Source organism: Balaenoptera musculus, chromosome 8 (genome assembly GCF_009873245.2).
Source record: "Balaenoptera musculus isolate JJ_BM4_2016_0621 chromosome 8, mBalMus1.pri.v3, whole genome shotgun sequence".
Lineage (NCBI taxonomy): Eukaryota > Metazoa > Chordata > Mammalia > Artiodactyla > Balaenopteridae > Balaenoptera > Balaenoptera musculus.
This window is the reverse complement of record NC_045792.1, coordinates 109,660,250-109,674,847: the sequence shown is the minus strand read 5'-3', so window position 1 is coordinate 109,674,847 and position 14,598 is coordinate 109,660,250. Positions and strand designations below refer to the sequence as shown.

The 14,598-nt window shown below is 58.6% G+C and overlaps 1 protein-coding gene across 4 annotated transcripts in view; it reads left to right on the top strand.

The window, feature by feature from the left end:
• AP2A2 (adaptor related protein complex 2 subunit alpha 2) overlaps nt 1–12,304 on the top strand; it is a 63,057-nt gene extending 50,753 nt beyond the window's left edge. For all 4 annotated transcript variants that reach the window (XM_036860244.1, XM_036860242.1, XM_036860241.1 and 1 more), the window contains 11 exons: nt 240–337; nt 728–959; nt 1,068–1,241; nt 4,319–4,479; nt 7,095–7,177; nt 8,675–8,764; nt 9,437–9,560; nt 10,510–10,626; nt 10,715–10,784; nt 10,929–11,063; nt 11,911–12,304. In XM_036860244.1, coding sequence (XP_036716139.1) covers nt 240–337; nt 728–959; nt 1,068–1,241; nt 4,319–4,479; nt 7,095–7,177; nt 8,675–8,764; nt 9,437–9,560; nt 10,510–10,626; nt 10,715–10,784; nt 10,929–11,063; nt 11,911–11,988 — 1,362 coding nt within the window. In that variant the 3' untranslated portion in view covers nt 11,989–12,304. The remainder of the gene's footprint in view (nt 1–239; nt 338–727; nt 960–1,067; nt 1,242–4,318; nt 4,480–7,094; nt 7,178–8,674; nt 8,765–9,436; nt 9,561–10,509; nt 10,627–10,714; nt 10,785–10,928; nt 11,064–11,910) is intronic.
• The last annotated feature ends 2,294 nt before the right edge of the window (nt 12,305–14,598 follow it).

Here is a 14,598-nt window from a genome sequence, read left to right as displayed (position 1 = left end):
GGGGTCGGCCGCGGCCCTGCCCGTGGGGCTCCCCTGCTACTGATTCCTCTGCCGAAGTGGCCAGGAGGGAGGATGGGGCGGGGAGTGCATTCGGGAGGGGCTCAGCAGGCTCCCCGGGAAGGCAGCCTGAGCCCGCTCTCCTGGCTCGTCACGCGGCTCAGTGGCTTTCTCCGGAGGCCGAGCTCTACCGGTGCCTCCTCTGCCTGGGCACCAGGCTCACCGCGTGTGCTCGTCCGTAGGCGCTGCAGGCCCCAGCGTGCCACGAGAACCTGGTCAAAGTCGGTGGCTACATCCTAGGGGAGTTTGGGAACTTGATAGCAGGAGACCCGAGATCCAGGTGAGTCACCCGGGGGCCGGGAGTCCCGCGTCCAGTGCCGGGCCTGTGCCCAATGGTTCTCACCCGACGGCCTAGTAGAGGCCAGCTGATGTCCCGAGCTCCCCAGGACAGCCCGGAGCGAGGGCACGTCCACTCTGGCTGACTGGACGGAACACGGGGATTCTGGGGGGAAAGGAGGCGTGGCCGATGGCCAGCGCTGTTCAGAGGGAAGCCTGGGCTCGGCCTGGAGCCGGAACGCGCAGGTTCTGGCGGAGCGTGGGCTCACCTCCCCGCGTCACTCCGCGCTCACTCCCCGTCCGGCGGGGACGCGCGGGGGTCAGGCTCCGGCAGGGTGGGCCAGGCGGGGCGTGAGGCGTGGCAGTGACGCCATGCCCCGTGTGCCCCCCCCAGCCCCCTGACCCAGTTCCACCTGCTGCACTCCAAGTTCCACCTGTGCAGCGTCCCCACCAGGGCGCTCCTCCTGTCCACCTACATCAAGTTCGTGAACCTCTTCCCGGAGGTGAAGGGCACCATCCAGGACGTGCTGCGCAGTGACAGCCAGCTGAAGAACGCTGACGTGGAGCTGCAGCAGCGCGCCGTCGAGTACCTGCGGCTCAGCACCGTCGCCAGCACCGACATCCTGGTGCGCCACGCTGCTCTCTTCCCCCCTGCCTCGCCTTGGCTGCCCTGTCTGGGGGCCGGGGGCCATGGGGCTTTGTGCTGCGCTCACCCAGGACTCCTTTCCCCCCAGGCGACTGTCCTGGAGGAGATGCCTCCGTTTCCAGAACGTGAGTCTTCTATCCTGGCCAAGCTCAAGAAGAAGAAGGGCCCCAGCACGGTGACTGACCTGGAGGAGGCCAAGCGGGAGAGGAGCGCCGACGTCAATGGGGGCCCCGAGCCTGCCCCGTCCAGCACCAGCGCCGCGGTGGGTCGCCTCCTGAGGGCCGTACCCTGCGTGAGCTCCTGGGGCACCTGGTCCCCGAGATCCGTGACCCTGGACTGTTGTCGTTGGGGGGCGGGCTGACCCAGACACCTGTGTCTGTCGGCCAGACTGTGTCTGTCGGATGGTTGTCTGGGGTCCGCGGTCAGCTCCCACGTCTCCCCTCGGCTTTGGATTTAGAAGACGTGGTCACCCGTCTCTTGCACGACTGCCATATAGTCCCGCGCCGCTCGCTGGTTTCCAGTGGACCCGCCTCCTGCTGTCCTCAGAGGTTTTTCACTAGTGAGCACATCAGAGCGCGCGTGCTGTTCGCGCACGATGCCCTGAGAACGTGTCCTTCGGCGTTCGTCGGGGAACATGCCGTTTGGAGAGTTGGGTTTCCTCTCTCGGCTCGCTGGAGGGAGCCCGGGGCGCAGGTGCGTGAGCCCGGCTGGGCAGCAGCGCCCGCGGCCCTGCGCGCGGCTCCTGAGGACCTTGGGCTTTACGCTTGGCCCGTCGGGAGGCAGCCTGGCGAGCTGTGTCTCCCCTCCAGGACGCCGGTCCAGCGCCATGGACGGTGCTGCTTACACTGTCCGGCGGCCTCTGTGAGGGCGGCGCGTGCCCGCGTGTGGATAGCCCGGGGCCCGGGCGGGTTGCTCATCCAGCGCGTGCTCGTGTCTGAGTCCTGGTGCTCCGCGGGGGGCCGCTCGCCTGGCTCCACATCTCCCTGTGTGCCCCGGGGCCTCGGGCCCGCCGTGGGGCCTGTGCTCAGACCTGGCCTGGCCCTTGACTTGGGGCCCCGTCACAGTCAGGACCTCTCACCTGAGCCCTGATACCTTCTCTCCAGGGGCGCCCTTCGTGGCCCTGTGGATGTGAGTTCCCGTTTGTCCTCGCGGCTCAGGGAGCTGGGGCAGGGGGAAGGCCTTGACGGGGCTGGGGAGTTGAGGCAGAAGCAGCAGGACAGAAGAGGCTGGGGTCCCTCCTGGCTGGGATTCTCCTCCTGGTGTCTTCTTTCTCCTGTCTTCAAACTCAGAAGGGAGGCCCCGCCTCAAAGTGGCATTGAGATGTCTGGATTTTACAAGAAAACCTGTGACGCCTTTTGCTTTGTGTAATATCGGCCAGAATGCCTTTTGTTTAGGCTCACAGGTCACGCCAGGAAGTGATTTTCTTTGTGGCCTTCCTGGGAGCCCAGCTCAGCTGTGGCTTCGGGGTGCTTGTCTGTGCGCCTTGAGGGTGGGTGTCCGGAGGCCACCAGTCCTCCTGGGGCTTTGGGCTGGCGGAGGAGCCCGGAGCCGCCCTGCGCCCTGTGGTGTGCGGCGCTTCGAGCGGGTGTGACCTGTGCAGAGTGGGTGCCAGGCCGGCTCCTTGGGGAGGGTCTCCCCGAGTCCTGAGAAGAGGCGGGGGGTCCCAGTGCTGCAGGGTGGAGCCTGCACGTGGGGTCTGGGGAGGGAGCAGGCGTCCTAGCGGGGCCTCCCCAAGGAGCAGCCTTGCTTTTGTCTGTCCGTGTTTGACTTAACGGGACAGAAGGGTTTTCCTACTTTAAAAAGCGTTTGCGCTGTTCTTCGGGAACCAGTGGAGACATTGTGCAGTAGGTGGCAGAGGTGCAGTGACCCCGTCAGGCTGCGGGTTCTGCGGCCCAGGCAGAGGCCTTTCTCGCGTCACTCACAGGAGGCTCGGGGCCCCCCGGAGCAGCTCCTAACCTTGGGTGGCCGGGCTCCCGAAGATGGCCTCGCTGGCGGGAGGCTGTTGTGAGGGGCTGTGTGTGCGGGAGCGTCGTCCCAGGTGCAGGGCCGAGAGCCCCCGTGGCCGTTTCATCCAGACTCTCCCCGACGGCGCAGAAGCTTCTGATGAAGCTCGACAGCTCCTCTGGGGCCCCCTCCCCTCCTCCCGGGGAGCCCGGCCTGGCCTGTCCGCTCTACCCAGGAGCCCCTTGCACCCGGAGCCGTCCGCTTCCGGCCGCAGGGTGGGCCTGGCGCGCTGCCTGCCCTGGAGCCCCGGGAAGGAGGGCCCGGCACGCGGAGCGGAGCTCTCAGCCGGCTCAGGCCCACGTCCTCTCTGCGGGACGGGACACGTGTTCTGTGACGCCTCTTTTGTCTCAACGTGGAATCCATACAGAAGATCATCTGCCTACATGTGTGATTTTGCTAGAAATTCAGTGCAGTGCTCTAAATATAAAAGGGAAATAAGTAGTTATTTATGCTAACGTAATGATTCCCGCGTGTACGTCCTCGGCATGGCCTGAGGGCGGACTGGCCAGTGCCCAGGGTGGGTGCATCCACACTCCTGAGAAAGAAAGGGCGTTGGCCTCCTTTGGCTCTCAGCGTGGCTGCCAGCGTGGCCGCGTTCCTGGAAAGATGAGGGAGTGTGTCGTAAAACCGAGCAAGATGTTCACTGCAGTGACCAAAAGCAGCTCTCGGATGTAGCCTCAGGTGACTGTAAGTGGATATTTGCCCTCAGGACGGTCCAGTGGGACATTTAAGCGTCATTCCAGATGAGTTCTCACAGGCCTGGTTCTTGCTACGACACGATCCTCGTGGTCATCAGGACCCTGCACGTTTCTGGAACGTGTCCGCCCTGGCAGGGGCGGCGCGCCAGCTCTCTGTGCAGCCGGTGGGGGGACGTCTGGGGAGTGAGCGTATGGTGAGTGCACTGTGGTGTCTTCCTGTGAGTCTGGAGAGTGATTTGGGAAGGGCTTTGGCTTTGTTCTTTGTCTTTTGCCTAGGATCAAAAAGCAGCTATTTAGGCACAACATTGTAAATCAGCTATACTTCAGTAAAAAAAAAAAAGACAAAACAACGAAAAAAGCAATTATTTAAAAAAAAAACCCTGTTCTGCAGGCATTTTATCTGCTTTTTCTCTGTAACGAAATGGAACATAGAAATGATTAAGGATACACCCTAATAAGCTGCTTGCTTTTACTCCTTTCATGTTTTCAGACTGTTTTAGATGGTTGACAGTGACGTGCGCGGGCTTCTCTCTGCAGTCAGACACCTCTTTTCAGGGTGCGGGGGGCGCAGGCCCTGCGCCTGCCCGGCGTGCTGCCCAGAAGCCTCCGCGCTGACCCTCCCCGCCCTCTCTTCCAGTCCACGCCGTCTCCGTCAGCAGACCTCCTGGGGCTGGGCGCTGCGCCCCCCGTGCCCACCGGACCGCCACCCTCCGCCGGCGGGCTGCTCGTGGACGTTTTCTCAGACTCACCCTCCGCGGTCGCTCCCCTGGCTCCCGGCTCCGAGGACAACTTCGCCAGGTAGTCTGCCGCCTGCGTCCCGAGGACAGGGGCTCCCCCCGCCCCCGCCAGGCCTGCGCCCTGGGCACCCTGCCCTCAGGGAGGAAGGAGGCTCAGGCTCTGGGCGGGTGAGGGAGCGGCGGGCGCCCCGCGTGCTCTCTGCTGCTGTGGGCTGCGCCTGCCCTGCAGGACGCTTGTACTCTGCTCTCCGTGCTGTGCCCCTGGGCTCTCTGATCACGCCCCGTGTCTGCCCTCCAGGCACCTAGCTTTTTTTTTTGAAGAAACGCTCTTCAGTTCACAGTCACTGCTTTGTCCTGTGGGGTCTGCTTCCAAGGCCCGCTTCCTGCTCCTCCGCTGACCCGTTCCATCCTTGTCACCTCTGTCTGACTGGTGTCCCGACGTTCACACCCCTGCTGTGGGCCAGCAGAGTCCTGCGTGCGGTCGACTTGGCCCCGTTCCCCCACTTTGAAGGCGAAATCCCAGGCTGCTCTTGGCCGTGCTTTGCTGCGCGGGTCCTGTCGCTTTTCCCTGCTTGCTCTGTGTCCCCCTGTCTCTGCGGATCTAAATCCAGCCAGGAGGTGGGGGCCGCCCTCCGAGAGGAGGTGGGGGCCGCCCTCCGAGAGGAGCGCGGGTGTGAGTTCTGTTGTCTCCGAGGAGCGGCTGCTTGTCCTCGGTCTTTGTGACCACGGAAGAGTTCTTGGGTTGTCTAGTTTCTCCAGTCTCTCTCCGTTCACCCCGCATGCTAATTCGTCTTTCCTGTTGCTTGTTGGAAATGACTGGGGAAGGGCAGGTTTGCAGTGCCGCTGGTTGTCCGTCTCTGGCTGAAAACAGACTCTCTTTCTTTTAAACTGAGGTATAGTTAGTTGGTTTACAACATCATATTAGTGTCAGGTGTACAACGTAGGGACTCAACTGTTTTAGGTTATATTCCGTTTAAAGTTATTACAAAATAGTGGCTGTATTTCCCTGTGCTGTACAATATATCCTTGTAGCTTATCTATCTTATGCATAGCAGGTTGTACCTCTTACTCCCGTACCCTGTCTTCCCTCTCTCCTCTTCCTTCTCCCTGCTGGTAACCACTAGTTTGTTCTCTATATCTGTGAGTCTGTTTCTGCTTTGTTATATTCATTTATTTTTCAGATTCCACACGTGAATGGCAGCATGCAGTATTTGTCTTTCTCTGTCTGACTTATTGCACTTAGCATGACGCCCTCCAAGTCCATCCATGTTGCAAATGACAGAATTTCATTTTTGTTATGGCTGAGTGAGTGAGTGTGTGTATGTGTGTGTGTGTGTGTGTGTATTCCATTGTATATTATACCACATCTTTATCCACTCATCCGCTGACGGACACTTAGGTTGCTTCCATATCTTCACTTTTGTAAATAATGCTGCTGTGAATATTGGGGTGTGTGTATCTTTTCAAATTAGTGTTTTCATTCTCCTTGAATATACCCAGGACTGGAATTGCTGGATCATGTGGTAGCTGTATTTTTAGTTTTTGGAGGAACCTCCATACTGTTCTCCAGTGTTTGCACCAGTTTACATCCCCACCAACAGTGTGCCAGGGCTCCCTTTTCTCCACGTCCTCGTCAGCATTTGTTACTTGTGGGCTTCTTGCTGATGCCATTCTGACAGGTGTGACGTGTTGTCTCTTTGTGGGTTTGATCCCCGTTTCCCTGATGATCAGTGATGTTGAGCATCTTTTCATGTGCCTGTTGGCATCTGTATGTCTTCTTTGGAAAAATGTCTATTCAGGTCTTCTGCCTGTTTTTTAATCGGGTTGTTTGGTTTTTCGGTATTGGGTTGTATGAGCTGCTTATATGTTTTGGATATTAGCCTCTTATTGGTCTTACCATTTGCAAATATTTTCTCCCATTCAGTAGGTTGTCTTTTTGTTTTGTTGATGATTTCCTTTGCTGTGCAAAAGCTTTTAAGTTTAATTAGGTCTCGTTTATCTTCGCATTTGTTTCCTTTGCCTTAGGAGCAGATCCAAGAAAATATTTGCTGCGGTTTATGTCAAAGTGTGCTCTGCCTGTGTTCTCTTCTAGGAGTTTTATGGTTTCAGGCTTACATGTCAGTCTTTAATCCATTCTGAGTTTATTTTTGTATGTAGCGTGAGATGTTCTAGGCTCATGCTTTTCCACGTAGCTGTCCAGCTTTCCCAGCACCAGGGGAAGGGGGAGAGGGGGAGAGGGGAGGGGAGGACGGGAGGCGCGGGGAGGGCCGCCTGGGTGTGGGCGTGGGTGTGCGTGGCCTGCGCACAGCCCCGGTGGCATGTCAGGTGGCCGAGCCTGTGGGCCGACCTGAACAGACGTGTGTGCTTTTGCCGTGGCGCCCGTGTCCTGAGTCAGTGGAAGCTGTTCACGGTTGAGCAGCACCTTCATGGAAGGCAGACGACCTGCTCCTGCGGTCATTCCTTGGTTGCGCCGTGTCACCCTCTCAGCTTACCTCCCATCTCTAGCGGGCACTTTTAATGGTGTTTGTTGGAATATTTGCTGCTTTTCCCTTCCCTCATGTCCCAGAGAGGTTTTTCTGGTCTTTGTGTTCTTTAAACCCTTTTTCAAAACTGATCTTGGTATTTTTGGTGGGTGGGTGGCTTTGAGTGGCTCACATGCTGTCCCTTGTCCCCCAGGTTTGTCTGTAAAAATAATGGTGTGTTGTTTGAAAACCAGCTTCTTCAGATTGGACTGAAGTCTGAGTTTCGGCAGAATTTAGGTACGTGTTTTACTTTACTTAATGAAAACTTCTCTTAGAAGTTATGAGGAGAAAGTATTTCCAAATCACATATCTCAAAAGGGTCTAGTTTCTAGAATATATAGAGGACTCCAAATCAACAACAGAAAAACAACCCAGTTGAGAAATGGGCAAAAGTCTTAGACATTTCTCTAAGGAAGACATTCAGATGTCCAAAAGAGCATGAAAAGGTGCCCAGCATCACTAATAGTCTGAGAAACGCAATCAGACCCGTCGAGGTACCAGCTCACACGCATCAGCACGGCTGCTGTAAAAAACAAAACAAGTGTTGGCGAGGACGTAGGGAAATTGGAAGCTTGTGCGCTGGGGGGATGTGTTTGCTGCTGTGGCAAACAGTCTGGAGGTTTCTTAAAAAACTAAAAATAGAACTCCCATATATATGACCTAGCAATCCCACTGCTGGGTATTTACCCAAAAGAATTGAAAGGAAAGCAGCGACTGGAACAGGTACTCGCACGCCCACGTTCACAGTCACCAAAGGGTGGAGGCAACCCGAGTGTCCGTCCATTTGAGTGGATACACAAAATGTGGTTTAAACACACAACAGAACACTACTCAGCCTTAAAAAGGAAGGAAACTGTGACACAGGCTACACAGGGTGAACCTTGAGGACGTTACACTCAGTGAAATAATCCAGTCACAGGAGGACAAATGCTGTCTGATTCCACTCCCAGGAGGTCCCTGGAGGAGTCAGATCCATAGAGACAGGAAGTAGACGGTGGGGCCCGGGCTGGGGGAGGGGAGGGGAGTGAGTGTTCATGGGGACAGAGTGTCCGTTTGGGAAGACGGAATTTTCCGGGGATGATGGTGGGGAAGGTAACACGACCATGTGCATGTGCTTCGTGCCCCGCCTTGTGCACCTAGAAGTGGCTGAGATGGTAAATTGCAGGCTGTATACTGTATGTTTTACCCCATTTTTAAAAAAAGCCTTCTGTTTCCCCCAGCCCCCCAAAATTATGCCCACTGACTACTGGGGCTGCTGCCGAGGGGCCCTGTGGGCTGCTGGCCCCGCCTCCCTCTTGGCACCATCGTGGAGCCTTGTCTGCGGAAACGAGTGGAGGGTGGGAAGGCAGCGCGTCTGCCCCGCAGGGCCCCTCAGACTCCTTCTCACTGAGGACGGACGGAGGTGTTGGTTTCTCATTTGATGAAGGGGTTAGACTCCAGGCCACGGTGGCGTCACCCAGGAGCCGTGGTGTTTCTTAGGCTGTGGGAGAGGCATGCCCACCTGTGCGTCCTTTTCAGGAGATTGGAAGTTCACGTTCCATTCTGAATTCTGAGGGCGTAAAGACGTTCACAGAGGTCTGTGTGGCGGTTTCTGCTGTGCTGGCTCTGAGCCCCCCAAGTGCCGAGGCTGAGGGCTCGGGGCGTCACTTGTGTGGGACGGGGGCTCTGGGTTCCTCCGTGCAGCTCAGGAGCCTGTGACGTGGCGTGGGAACAAGCTCCTCTGCTTCCTTCTAGGCCGGATGTTCATATTTTACGGTAATAAGACCTCCACGCAGTTCCTGAGCTTTACTCCTACGCTCATCTGTTCGGACGACCTCCAGGCCAATATCCTTGGTTCCGTTGCCCCTCGGCCCCTGGCAGAAGCGGGTGGAGGGTAGACTAGGAGGACGTTTCCAGGTGCTGTTACTGCAGCCTCGGGGGACCTTCCCACACTCACGTTGCTTGTTTATAACGCTGGTGAAGTTCATGCAGGCCTGTTCCGGCCTCCACATCCGCTGGGGCTCTGGTCTCCTTGGGGAGTCTCCCAGGGAGCTGCTGCCCAGGCAGAGCGAGTGATGGGCCACCTGGGACGAGCTGCGACCGGAGACAGTCCCATATAAACGGCAGAACTGGGACGTGAGCTTCTCCAGCCTGTCAGCCTTGCCATCCAGGTGTCTTGTTCCCGCGAGGACGGGCCGCCCGGGTAAAGTGAGGGAGAAGGAGGCCCAGCTTGACCACCAAGGATGCCGCCTTCCCTGGAAAAGCCGTGTGAAGCAGGAACCTCCTTACTACAGGCCAGATCTATTTTTATTTTAAGATAAGCACGTTTTAAACGTGGACCGTTAAAGCTAAGTGTTTCGGGATAGTCATTAAAAACACACGTACGGCAGGTTTCGTCCGAGGTCAGGATGTGAACGCCGACTCCTGCCGGGCCCCTTCTGGAGCCTCTCTGACCTCGGGGCTCACGGGGCTCAGCCCGTGTTCCCAGCGTCGCCACAGCTTCCTTGACACACGCACATCTGAGCCTGCAGACCAAGCCCGTGGACCCCACCGTGGACGGGGGCGCGCAGGTGCAGCAGGCCGTCAACATAGAGTGCGTGTCCGACTTCACCGAGGCGCCCGTCCTCAACATCCAGTTCAGGTGGGAGCCCCGGCCGAGGCACCAGCCGCTCTTGCTGGCCGCGGGGGTGTCAGGCTGGGCTGGCGCGTGGCTGTGACGTGGGACCTCTGCATCCTTCCTTCAGAGGGTGTGGTGAGGACCGAGGGGTGACCTGCCGTGCACACTCCGGCGTCTGCTACAGGGGGTGTGGGAGGTGGGGGAAGGAAAGCGTGCCCGGGGTCTGGGACGCCGGGTGGGTGGGGCCTTCTTCCCAAGGCCCAGAGCTTTCAGGCCAGAGACCAAGGGCCTGTCACGCCGCGGCGCTGCCCGGCCTGCTGCCCCAGAGGTCAGCTGCAGGGTGGTGGGCCCTCCAGGTCCTTGTCGGGTGTGTGAGCCCCTGCGTGTTGTACTCTGAGCACACAGGCCTGTTTGATGATTTTTTGTGACGTGTCTGTGTTGCTTCTCGGCTTGTTCCTGCCATCTTTCAGTGACTGCGGTAGAGTGTGCACACCAGCCTTCCCTGCTGGCTATTTGTAAGGTTAAATTTTGAAAAAGCACCTTTCCAAATACGAAGTATACAGAGACCTGCAGATGGTGTACTTTGTAAAATATAGGGAAATAGACGTGCAGAATTTTTGTTTCATTCCGTAGGCGCACTGTTTTCTTTTAGTCTTTTCATGGAGAAAAGAAAAAACCCACATGATTTAAACTTGGAGTTGTAGGACATGGACTGCTCGGGAACGGGAAGAGGTGGCGCCTGTCCCCGGTGGTGCGACCAGCCCGGCAGCCTTGGCCGGGGGTGGCAGGGGCACGTTCCCCGACGTCCTCGGCCATCGATGACGGTGCGCCGGAGACGGACCAGCCTCCCTGGAGCCCCGGGCTGCCCTTCCAGATCTCTCCGCCCCGCCTTTTGCACGCGGCCCCTCTGTGCCCTGGAGGTGGCACGCTCGGGACCTGGACTCTTCCCAGCGTGCCTCTGTGTTGCTCACAGGTATGGGGGAACCTTTCAGAATGTGTCTGTGAAGCTGCCTATCACACTCAACAAGTTTTTCCAGCCCACGGAAATGGCTTCTCAGGATTTCTTCCAGCGCTGGAAGCAGCTGAGCAAGTGAGTGGCACCCTGTGCCCCCGGATGGGCGGGGGGACTCGTCTCTGGCTCAGCTGACGGCACCCGCGCTGGCCTCTGTTTCCCACAGTCCCCAGCAGGAAGTGCAGAATATCTTCAAGGCGAAGCATCCAATGGACACAGAGATCACCAAAGCCAAGGTAAAGGTCTTGCTGTGGACGTTCCCAGGGTCGGGACACGACCGGAGCCCTCGGAGGAGGCTGGCGGGTTCTCCCCTCGGAGAACCCTCCACCTCTGCTGGCGCCGGTGCAAGGGGCTCCTGTTTCTCCCGGTTCTTCCCACAGATTATTGGCTTTGGTTCTGCACTCCTAGAGGAAGTCGATCCTAATCCTGCAAACTTTGTGGGAGCCGGTATCATACACACCAAAACCACCCAGATTGGATGCTTACTGCGTTTGGAGCCGAATCTGCAAGCCCAGGTCAAGCGCCTTGAGGGAATCGCTGAATACGCTTAAATTTTTTTTTTTTTTTTTTACTGTGGTGTAATTCATACACAGTGAGATGTGCAGATAGAGCCCAAATGTGGTAGTTTGATGTGTTTCGACAGATGTGTACACCTGTGTAACCACCACCACCTGTTGGTGCGTGTAACATTTCCACTGCCCCAGAAAGTTCCCTGGCACGCCCGCATCAGCCCCGGCCTCCCTAGGAGGCAGCGCCGTGTGGCCCAGTGTGGGGCCCGCCTGGCCCCGGTCTCCAGCAGTCACCGTGTTGCTGCCGTGTCCACGGTGGGTCCTCGTGGAGCACGTGGCCCTCCTTTGCAGGGAGGTGCCACGCTGGTTTGCCCAGCCCTCCTGTCGATGGACATCAGGCTGCCCCTGTTTCAGGAGGCGTTGAATAGGGCTGCTACAAACATCCGGACGTGCCTTTGTGTAGCACACGGACTGCTTGGGAGCGGGAAGAGGTGGCGCCTGTCCCTGGTGGTGCCGCCAGCCCGTGTTTTCATTCCACATGGGGAACAGTCAGGGTGGGATTGCCGGCTCATGGGGTCCGGGCACGGTAAGCATTGCTGCCCCGACAGCGATGCGGTCTCAGACGCCCACCAGCCGCGCGTGAAGGTTCCAGTTGGTCCACACGCACACGAGCACTTGTTATTGTCAGACTGTTTTATTTTTGCCACTAAAGCGTGTTCGATGCTTGAGTCTGTCAACAGTGGGCGCCTCCAGGGAAGGGCTGAGCAGGGGGCCTTGAGGGGCCGCGGGGCAGGGCTGGCCCCACAGCGTCTGCCCTGGCACCGCCACTGACCCGCTGTGTCCTCTGTTTCAGATGTACCGACTCACGCTGCGGACGAGTAGAGAAACCGTCTCTCAGAGATTGTGTGAATTGCTTTCGGAACAGTTTTAATCAACAAGGACAGAGGGTCAGGCTCCTGTGTCTGCGTTTTTCTTCATCTCCACTATCGTCTTCGTTGCCATGCTGCAAGTCCATGCCCTGTCTAGCGTCGCAGCCCGGGCGCCTCCCAGCCCTGCTTCTCTGGCCTCGTCCCTTCTGGGGATGGATGGGGAGCCTGTGTGCCGCTGAGGAAGAACAGGCTCAACCTGGACCCAGCCGGCCTGCCCAGTCAGGAGGAGAGGGGCGTGGATCCTGGGATCCACTCTTATAGAAATCAAGACAGTTCTGTGGTTAAGTCTACAAATTAAAGGGAATTTAGAAGTTTGAATGAAAATGGAAAGTTTTTTGAAATTTTATCAAGATGCCGGTGCTATCTTACTGATAGTTCATCTCTGATGCTCTGAGAGGAGAGGCGGCATTCTGTCTGCCATGGGAATAGATCTTGGCTACTTGGATGGGAGACGGGGAGGTGGCCCAGGGGCTGATGGGTATGTCCACATGGGGCCCAAGTGCCGACCTCGGCCAGGGTGAGAGCACAGTGCCTGGGGGCTTGCCGGGGCCGGGTTCTGAATCTAGAAGTTAGACAGGGTTGTGTTCTCAATGACAATCAACAAAAACACGTATCCTGGCTAGATTTAATTCTATTTTCCTTTTTCCCAGCACTGTGTTCTTAAAGTGAGATTTGTAAAGCCGCCTGACTGAGACCTTATGTGTGCAGTGCTGGGGGGAGGGTTCCTGGTGGCTCTAGAGGGTGTGTACCTAACCTCATGCATCTTTGGGTTTCAAATGAGTGCACCGTCACCACAGTGGCCCAGGACTGGTTCCCGATTGTGATGGCAGCGTTTGTTGTGGGCCAACAGAGAAGATTTCTGGAAGGTGAGCTGGTCTCTTCCCTGTGCAGTGGCATAAATGTGCCGGGGTCATGATTGCAGGCTGGGGTGCTGTGGACCTTGGCCTGTGCAGTGGGAGGAGGGAGGCCTGCGTGTGGTCAGGAAGCAGAGAGCAGAGCGGGCATGAGCTGGCACCTGTCCCCGCCCCCGCCCCGTGCGCGCGGCTCTCACGTGCCGTCCCCTGCGCCTCGAGATGCCGAGGTGGGGCCCGTGTCCTGTTAGCGGCAGATGCACCAGGTGGGCGGCAGGCACAGGCTGCAGGTTTGTCCTCGACAGACAACGTCTGCTTTCGGCACTGAGGGGCCCAGGAAGAGCTGGGGCCCTTGTTGGTTACCCTGGCTTTCCAGCAGGGACCGGGCTCCCTGCCGCGCGGTGGGGAAAACCATGTGGGGCAGGGCAACACAGTGGCCCTCTGCCGTGGTGCGGGTCGCGGGGAGGCAGCTTCTGGGAGTCGCCATGTGGGTACTGGGGCCCCCCGCGCTGCGGACGCCCCACTCAAGGTTCCCACACCCACCAGCCTGTGCGGCCCCTGCAGCGCGCAGTTGTGGAGGCTGAGGCCTTGCGCGTGTGGCAGCGTGGCCGCTGGTGGCACCACTTTGCACTGCAGACGGATGGCGTGGCCGTCGTGCTTTTGTTCAAGGTGCTGGACGGTATGCGGTGCTTGGGCTCCAGTGTTCGGACTGCCAGCTCAGGGCTGGTTTCTTATGTCAGCCGACGCCCTCCCGCCACCCACCGTTCTGGGTGAGCATCCATCAGCAAAGAAGAACAAATGCTGGGATGGCGATCGGAATGTGTGTGGTCTTTGGAGGGAAAGGCGCCCGGCATACGGCTCAAGGTCCCGTCCTGTGGGGCTGCATGGGGCGCTGAGAACCGATGACACGGGCCCGTCGTCTGGAACCTGTTCCCCAGTCACGGGGGTGGAAGCTTAGGTGTGTCGAGGTGACGTGCCTTTTGTTCTGCACTTGGGTTTGGGACGTGGGTTGAGCCTGTGGGACTCATCCTGGTGGGGCCTGCGGCCTGGCCTTGGCTCCCCCAACTCCATGGTGCGCGTTGGGGGCCTGCCTTCTGGAGGCCTGGGTCTAGGGGACCAGTGGGCCTAGGGGTTCCTTCCTGGGGAGTGAGCCTGCTGAGCTCAGGCGGGGTGACCCCAGCCACAGGCAGGGTACAGGGTCCCATGGGACGGAGGGCCTCACAGGAGAGTAGTCCTGAGCTGGGAAGGGTGAGAGGGCCTGCAGGGGAGGGGAGGGGAGGGGAAGGCCGGGGGCCCGCAGTGGCATCCCTTCTTGGCCCAGACTGGTGCGGGTCCAGCCCCATGGGCCGGCCGTGGGTCTGGGGACTCAGGCATGCCGAGGGGCGTGGGAGACAGCAGGAGCAGAGCTCAGGAGCCTTTGTGCCTTGACCAGTGCCAGTTTATTTGTTGTCTGTTCACGCGGGGCTCATGGTGCACAGGCGCCTGGTGTCCCCTCCCCAGGGTGAGCTTTGTTGGTGGGCAGGCGGTGACGCTGGCCTCTCCCTTCCCTTCCCCGACTCCAGGGCCCCTCTCCTCGCTGTGACCCGAGCCTCTCCCCAACCCTTCTCTGCTTGGGCAGCCCCTGTCTCCCCAGGAACCCCCTCTGCAGCAGCCTTCCCGGCTCCTGCCACCGGGGGCGGGGTTCTGGTCCCGGCAGGACTGGACGGCTGCCCTCAAAGGCCAGGAGGCTGTGTGGAGGAGCGTGGGCAGTGCCCCGTGCAG